Source organism: Gavialis gangeticus, unplaced genomic scaffold, assembly GCF_001723915.1.
Source record: "Gavialis gangeticus isolate Ggan-Ray unplaced genomic scaffold, GavGan_comp1, whole genome shotgun sequence".
In the NCBI taxonomy this organism is placed as follows: Eukaryota; Metazoa; Chordata; order Crocodylia; family Gavialidae; genus Gavialis; species Gavialis gangeticus.
The window spans coordinates 17,197,199-17,205,867 of record NW_017728996.1 but is presented as its reverse complement, the minus strand read 5'-3'; the positions used below and the strand labels follow the sequence as shown (position 1 = coordinate 17,205,867).

The window sequence follows — 8,669 nt, the reverse complement described above, 5'->3', positions numbered from 1 at the left end:
TGGACAGCTGCAGCTGTCACCCTTTGTTGGCTGCCGAAGAGGCAAACATCCTGCTCTGTGGCATTTCCCCTGATAGAGGGGCTTCAGAGCTCTTCTCACGTATGCTCGCAAAAGGTTGGGCAGCAATGTCCCAGCAGGGGACCACAAACTGGTTGGGGTGCTATATGCTGGGAAAGCAGCATTAACACAGCAACTCCAGTATTAGAGCATTAAAGTCAGTGGAAAGGGTTAAGAAGGAGCCTATTTAAACAAGAAATGGGAAGCAGATACTTTTTTTAACCATTTTTGTATGGTTTTAAAAGACTAGTCTTGCTGTTTTTATTGACACGAGTTTTATATTTCAGTGCCTAATTTATCCACTGAGTGCGAGCCCATGGAAATGGCCTCTGATTGCAGAGCACTTTTAAAAATGGATGTAAAAATACCAAACCAAGCCCATCTCTGAGATTACAGGGAGCTCATCTTGAGTATGGTAAATTACTGTGAATTGGAGAGAGAGGAGCAGACCATAGGCCGTGTTTTACTTAAAAACAACCCCCTGCATGCCTTGTTCTGTGTAGGAGGGAAAAGGGCTTTTTGGAAAGCCAAATACCAAGATTGTAAATCTTCTGCTTGGTTCTTATGTGTAATTGGCAGCCAAGTTTGCTGGGGGAGAGAGGGGTGGAGGGTGGCTGGCTAGAAAAAATGTGAAGAATTCAGTAGGCTGTATTATCAAAAGCCAGAGGGGGGTCAAGCAGTGAAAGGAAGTCACCTTCATGTGTCCGGAGCCAGTGCTGCCTGCTGGAGAGCTGAATACACTGTGACAAGATGGGGGCATGGGGGTGTTAGAAGCCTGTGCTTTTCAGAAATGCTTTTATACCTTGAAACCTGAGGCAAGTGCTAACAACCAAAGTCTACCAGGCAGGAAGCAGAAGGCAGCAGTTTGGGAACTAGAAACCTGTGGCAATAGCAGGGAAAAATGTCAAAATGGCTGAGCCAACATTGGGGTTAGGACCGATGATTCATGCTGAGTCCAGGTGGTTTGCAGAGGTACAAAATCCTGCCTAAGAGCCTGCCAAAGTCTTGGGGCAGTGGAGAAGGTTATAGAGAACCCTGTGTTTCCACTAGAGATGAAGGGAATGTAGCCTGAGACAGCTTATATATTATTTATGGCTTTGAGACCTAGAGAAGAGTGCTCCAGGACTTGAGAAAAAGTCTGGAAGCTGCAAAGGAAAGATAGTCAGTTATGTTGCTCTGTATGGGAGCCAGACCATCTCTGAAGAGCAGCAACTTTGAGTCACATTCCAGAACACTGCAAGTTTGAGACTATTGCATTGACAATCTTCTGTGGAAATCTGCAAGGGACCAGAAGGTCTGGTTTGAACTGAAACTAGCTGCCAAGCAGAATTCAAGCATTGTAGAGCAGGGCCAAATCCAACAGATATGCCTCTTCTGAATGGGGATACAGTGAAAGGACCTGAGGGGATTTTCCCAGAACGAGCTTCTGTCATTCCTGTGGTCAGTCAGTGCTACTGATTGGCCAGTCATATGGTGAGGACATCAGTCCTCTTGCCAGCACACCTATTGGTAAATGCAGAAATGGAACAAGGGGTCAGCCATCAATGTCACCAGTCAACCTTCCTGAGGTACCCAAACTGGCAGTGCCAGCGAGCAGTAGTAGACATAACCAACCTTCTCTGTTTCTCTTCGTTTCAGATTCTATGCCCGGGATTCTGGCCTCCTGAAGTTTGAAATCCAGGCAGGACTTTTGGGTCGACCCATCAATCACACTGTGCGACGCCTGGTTGCATTCACCTTCCACCCCTTTGAGCCCTTTGCCATCTCAGTGCAAAGGACTAATGCAGAATATGTTGTTAACTTCCACATGAGGCACAGTTGCACATAGTACAGTCTAGAGCTGGGGCAGCTGCTGCTACCAAATACATGCTTTTGTCATGGACACACCAAAGCCAGATGTTCATGCCTTCTGGGATACCAAACTGTCATTCACTGGAAAAAACCCTGACCTGGAAGCTCTTACCAACCACCATAATTTCTCTGGACTGATACTGATTCCTCTTGGCTGATACTTGCAGGCCAGCCAGCTCCTGAAAGCAAATCCCACTGAGTTCTGAAGGGGCCATCTTGACAGGAGATTAGTCATGTGAATGCTGCTCTTTATCATGACCACCTGGTTTGCACTATTGCATTAAATCCTGTACCTTTTTCCCCTGTGCTTATTGGCAAACCAGATGTGGCTGAGAAACCCCTCCTGTTTCCCTGAGAGGCAGTTCCTTTTTCTCTTGCGTTGTCTGTTTTGTGCTAGCACAGGCCAAGCTGTCTGCCATCTACATTGATTGCTTCTTTCTGTATCGATGCCCTTCCACATTTTTGAGAAAAGTAATCAGTCTGGAAGGGGGAGAAGAGGAGCTGCAGCAGGGTGGTTTTTTGTTGTGTTTGAAATTTAAGTGATAACAGGGAAACAAAACTAACTCTTGTTCTAGTTCACGCAGTGCACACAGACTACTTCAATATGCAAGGTGTGAGAGGAGAAAGGCCTGTGAGGAGCGCCGTTAGAGCAGGTCCCGGAGTTCAGAGAGAGGCGTTCCAGACCTGATTCTTATGCAAGTCACTTTATGTGCCTTAGTGTCTGCAGAGCAGTGTGACCCCCCCCCCCCGCAGAGGGAAGGTGGTGCATTAGTTCAAAGGGAAGGAAACTGGAGAAGTTGAATGGGGAGTTAGAGGAGCTGGAGGCTAGGGTGGGAACTAGGTAGTGATTAGCAGGGATGCGTGAGAGAGCTTTGGAGATGGATGGTCGCTTTTGGTTTTTTTGTTTGTGGCAAGAGACTTGATACCTTAAGGGGAAATGCTGCACACAGGGAACATGTCCCAAGTGGTATTTTCACCTTCTCTAGTACCAGGACTCTGCTGTTCTGGGTGAGAAAGGAGGGGCAGCCACTGTCACCCTCTGTCATTGGCTCTGGGTGTGCACATCAGGCCCATGATTGTGGGGAACTAATTTAGATTAGGTGCATTCTGGGTTTTGCGCAGGGAGACTTCATCTGTATTGCTGGGGGCTTGTTGCTGGACGTTGGACTTTTTGCTGACTTGATGTTGTCTATCCTCTCCCAGGTCACACGCTGTTCTCTGCAAGAACTGGAAGTGACATGGCAAGAGGTTTCATTTGCTGGGATCAAAGCACAGCTGTTTCACATTAGATTCATTGCAAGCTTGATCTCTGCAGTATCTGCAGTGTTTGAAGGATGAGCTACTGGATTTCAGCAAAGATCTGAATCCAAATGCTTGTGGGTCTGAGCTTGTGTACTTAAATGCCAGCTCACCTAGTTCTGAAGCTGACTAGGTGGTTGGCTGCACTTTTACTTTGTACATCATCCTAGCACTCGTATATCTTATGTATGTTGTTAAAGAATGCAGTCCTCATAGGTTACAAAGAGCTTATGAAAAGCGCCACTTTGGCAACATGGGAGACTAGTGTTCATCCATTCATGTGACAAGCACAGCACAGTTAGTGATGGGGCAAACATGTCCTTGTAAAGGTGCCTGCTTTGAAGAAAAGGGGAGTTGTATCTCATGGACCACTGAGATTTTGGTATCTCCACTCTGCTACTAACACTGGGGCCAGTTGGGTTCTGGTTACTTGTCCACTAAGGAAGTTGTGAGATCACAGATTTTTGTCACATAATTCACTGAATAGCCAGCAGATCTTTGTATTTTTGGTACTGTTGACCTGGCAGGGTTTGGATACCTTATTCCCGAAGCCTTGAGCCATCCTATCCCCTAGAGATTTATCAGCCCAGATTCTGTAGCCCAGAATGCAATTTCACAGTTTTAGGGATTTTCCCCTACAATCTCTTTCTCAAAAAACTTTCTATTAAAGCTCAAAGTAGGGAGTCTTTGTACGTTTCATCTTGTTGTAACTCAGTGTAGCTGCTTGGTAACTGAATTATCACTTCCTGAATACACGTGGACTTGCCAAAAGTGTTCCATCTTTATTACTCTCTTGTCAATATATTTTTTGGTCTTTTCCAAAGTACTCAGCAGCTCTGACCATGATTCAGTTAACTCCTTGATGTCACTAGCTAGTACATCTATGACTGTCTGATGTGTTGACTTTCCTAAGCGGAATATATATATTCCACTTAGGGAAGGGCAGGAAGCATGGGGTGCTGAACAGGACATGGGATTTGGAGACATTCCTCATTCTGCACTAAACTGATGTGCAAGTGTCACTGGTAACTTCTCTGTGCTGCTGCTTCCTCCTCTGCAAGTGGAGATGACACATCCCTGCCTCTGGAAGGTGCTTTGAGACCCATGGCCAAGAAGTGCCAGATAAGTGCTAAGTATTTTCTTAATGTTTTTAAATGACTTGACTGATCCTTCTGAGGAGCACTGATTGCCTTGGTGCAGCACTGGAGATTCAGTGCCAAGGGTTGCTGCATTTTATATCTTGAGCAAAAAGTTGATTTTACTACAGGAGCTTATTGATAAAGAAGCCTCTCCCTGAGTCTCACACTTAACGTTCTGACTCTTTTATTTAAGACACAAAAAATGTATGTGTGTGTGTATGGGGAAAAAGGACAAATATTTTCTGCTAATATTTTTACTAGATTAGGATGAGAACTTGTTAGCCACACAAATAAACAGAATAAATGAGAACTTGTTTACAAGTCTGACTCATCTCCTTTGTTTTCCACACTCTCCTGGGAGATATCAGTGGTAAATGGAGTCTTTTTATGAGAGAGAATTGTAGAGGTATGCTTGGCCGTGGGGAAGGTACATGTATGTTGTTCCCCCTTTTCCAAAAGCAGTCAATCTGTTGTGCTGATGTTTTACCCCAGAGTGGTATGGAAGCTGTTACAGAGCCACGTGTGGAGACAAAAGCACAAGCTAATGCCAGAGGTGAGATGCATTTTTTTTTTTGTTCCCATTTCTGTTTCCAAGTTGCTCTTACCATTTGTGACCCAGACATTTTTCTTCCTCTCTGTTCCTAGGTTTCATCCTGGGGCTATTTCATCACTTATTTCTGAGACATCAGCACAAGAAAGTGAAGCCAATATGAATGACTTGGCAGGCCTATTGCTGCTTGTAATTTGGGTCAGAAAACCTTGGACTTTTTGTTTTAACCACATGCACCTCCCAGATGGCAAGTACCACTGCTGAGCTCTATCTGTGGCTGAGAATGCACAAGCTGGGTCTTTCCAAGACGATTAAGCCTTTCACTCAGCTGGGCACCGATTGCTCAGTGAGTGGTCCCTGACTCAAGATGGAAAGCACCTGGGGAGTCCAGTCACTTCTTTGTTTTCTAGGTACTGTCCCTCTTTTGTGTGCACAATTGTTTCTCCAGCAGCTTCTCAAGCTGGTGTCAAAACAATTCCATAAAAGCCCTTTGGCACTGAGTAGTCCCTAGTTCAGGTCAGCTTGGCACAAACTGGTAGAAATACTCTTTCCTTGAAAAAGGGCATGCATTGGCTAAACAGTGAAATTCTCTTTTTTCCTTGCTACTTGAGAGTTCTGGTAGAAAAAAACACGTAGGGCAGTTGTGCAAGGATTATCTATAGCAACATTAGGCCAGAAGCTACAGAAACTGCGGCAGAATCAAAAATACAGGCTGCTGTACCTCCATAAATCAATTTAATCGCAAATTCCTTCTGAAGACTCCTTTCAATTAACCTTCTAGCACTGACTTCCTCTCTTCCACTTCTGCTCTCTTTCTTGACTTTGCTCCCTTGTGCTCCCCATGTAATTACAGAACCTTGCTTCTGTGCACACACTCTGAAGTGTGTCTGTTATGCTCATTTCAGGCGCTTTTGACACACAAGAAAGATTCAGATTTGCAGCCTTTTGTTCCTGGGGCCCACCCTGTTTATTCTCTTCCTCCAGCCCTTTTAGCAGGATCTTTGTCACCCTGGTGGGAAAGAAGATGAAGTTAGTGAGGTGCAGTAAAGCCAGGAAGGCAGGGAACTTGCAGCAAACCAGCAGCCTTTTTCCAGTTAAATATTGTAGGAGATGGGCGAACACCACAGAAAAATGTTTAAATGAGGGTAATCAAATTTTGTGCTGGGGGTGGTGGTCTGCATTACTCCATTGCGTTTCCGGATCCTGGTCATTAATGTGTCATTATTGCTGTGTCTTTTTGTCTATTTGACATGGTTCTGAAAGTTGTCTCTTTGTTGTCATTGAGGATTATCTTGCTAAAAGAAGGAAACAGAACGATTGACTCTACCACGCTACTGAGATGTGTAGTCAGGCAAGTTGGGGGGGAGTAGAAAGCGTTCTAGTGGCCAGAAACCTGTAGGCCGAGCCAGCTGTGCTATCTGCTCATCCAATGACCAGCTGCTTCTTGATTGAGCTCTGTCTTTTTTTTTCCAGTGCAATGATTGGGTAAGGATTTTAGATAATGTGCTAGAAAATGCGCTCTGTTTTTGTTTTGAAAAAAATGCTAAATTACATGGATTATTTTCCCCTTATGCAATACAATAATATTGGCCCAGCTTGAAAATTGTAACAGTCTGCAATTAAGTGGCTTGCGGGTAGTTAGCTGCATAGCAGCAATTTTGTCAGAAGATACAACTATGAAGAAGGGGCAATACAATAGGGCTGGTGAGTTGTGACAGAGCTGTAGCACACCTAGTTAAAGGCTACACTGGAGAGTAGTAATGCTAATCCAAACATACCAATTCAGCTTCATGGCTAGTTTGTAATGCCAGGTTAGTATGCTGGCTCTTTGGTTTTGATTCATAGGAAGACAGCAAGCATGAAATTTGCTGCACCATGTGGGCATCTTTGTGTATGCCCTAAGGAGGTGGCCTCAGCAGACAGCTGCAGCTGGTTGTCTTCTCATCTTTCTCTGCACAGATCTTGCAGTGCCTTCCCTTTTGTTTTGTCCCTTCTCCACAAACCATTCTGGGCTCCTGCCAGCCAGTTGATGAAATCCTGTCTTCAGATACTTTCTACTTCCTGTGGTGCATGAGCCTGGCAGAATCGCCATCTGCTTTGCAATGACTGGAATGCCAAGTGCACTGAAGAATTCAGAGAAGTTTGTTTGCGTGTTGATGGGAGGAAGAAAGGCTGGTCAGGTGCTCCATGAACTTCAGTTGAATCTTCCTTCTTCTCTCCTCCCTCCAATAGAAAATCCTTTAGGTGAGGAGATCCAGAGGGTTTTTGGCTGCCAGCCACTGCGGATGGCGGACATTTTGTGCAAACTAGAATGAGTCTGCATGGAACTGGTGGAAAATGTAAGCACCCCGAGTCTCCACAGCAGTCTGACTGATCAGGCTGGAAGCTGAACCCATCGCACTGGTTAGTCCGTTTGTACAGTTGCTAAATCACAAAGATAACAGTCCCATTCAGTCTAACTTTTAATCAGTAGCCCACTTCGGAGCATGATAGGTATTGGTTTTCCATGACCATAGGCTTCCTGAATGGCCTCATAGTGGGCCAGGTACAATGGTGACGTAAATCTTAGGGAAGTGTAGCTTTTCACAGGTGAGACCCATTTTAGCTCCCTCACCCCCTTAGAGAAAAACACAAGGCCTCTGCTCCTGGACATGCTTCTTCTTGCACTTCCCTATCTGGGGCTCATCTCATCCCCATAATCACTACATTTCCCTCCTCCAGCCTCACTAGGGGCAGCTACAGACCATGGATATGCAGAACAGCAGAAGAAAATGAACTTTGGTGCTCTCAGTCCTGTTTTCCATTTCATACGCCCTCTGACCTCCTAGCTTTAGTCTAGCTGCACAAAGAGTGAACGATCAGGACTTTCCCCGCAACAGGTGTGGCTGCTCGTATTGGGTAATAGAGCCACGTCCAACCGCGGCACACTTGTCTGTAGCCAGGGTGCACCTTGACTGGGAGCTTCTTGACTCAAGGTATGCTTGATTGGGGGCAGAGACGTATAACTCAAGGTGGTACGCAGAGGGCTGTAGCGGTGCAGGCCCCTAGGGAGCTCACCCTCTGCGTGCTTCTCAATGAGAAGAAAATGAAATGGTGGAAGAAGAGGGGAAAGAGTTGGTGTGAAGCTGAAGAGATGTGGCAAAGTGAGGGGTAAGCAGGAGGAGGCCCGGCGGTCTCCAGAGATGGCTGTCTGCTGGCTGCAGCTGGCTGTGATTTGAGTGTTATTAGGCTGAGTGCTGCATCCCCTCGGAGCAACTGTTGCTGTCTACGCCGGTCATTCGATAGCTCTTGGTGCTCATCAAAGGCATAAAACGGAGCGATGCTGGGATTAGATGTACCTGCCGCCCTTGGAAAGCACTCGGGGAGATACAGCATTTACCCCTCCCCCGCCTCACAATTGAGCTCTTGCTAATCACTGTCACCATGACAACCAGGAGACGGCCTGCAAAAGCAGCTATCAACATGGAAACGTCCTCGGCGCGCACAGCAACAAAAACAGTTAAAACAGCAGCTTGGAGAGGAAAGAGCAGCTAGAAAACAGCCTGGGTTCTCCTGCCGGGAGAGGGAGAGGCAGTGTGGGTGGGTGGGTGGGGGGGGGGGGTTGCTGTGTGGATGTCTGAGGCCGTTGCCCTCCTGGGTGTCATTCAGAAACGGTGCCAGAGCCTTGGCCCCATTAGCCACTGTAGGGTGGAAAGTAGGTGCCTGAGCTAGGTGATACTGTCCTTGTGCTAACCTCTGCAGGGGCTTCTCAGTGGTGCTGTCCAGACTCCCTC

General features: G+C 46.3%; 1 protein-coding gene across 1 annotated transcript in view; it reads left to right on the top strand.

The window, feature by feature from the left end:
• Positions 1-6,260, top strand: part of DET1 (de-etiolated homolog 1 (Arabidopsis)) — a 36,645-nt gene extending 30,385 nt beyond the window's left edge. The window contains exon 4 of the mRNA XM_019504063.1: positions 1,696-6,260. Coding sequence (XP_019359608.1) covers positions 1,696-1,885 — 190 coding nt within the window. The 3' untranslated portion in view covers positions 1,886-6,260. The remainder of the gene's footprint in view (positions 1-1,695) is intronic.
• Positions 6,261-8,669: the final 2,409 nt, after the last annotated feature.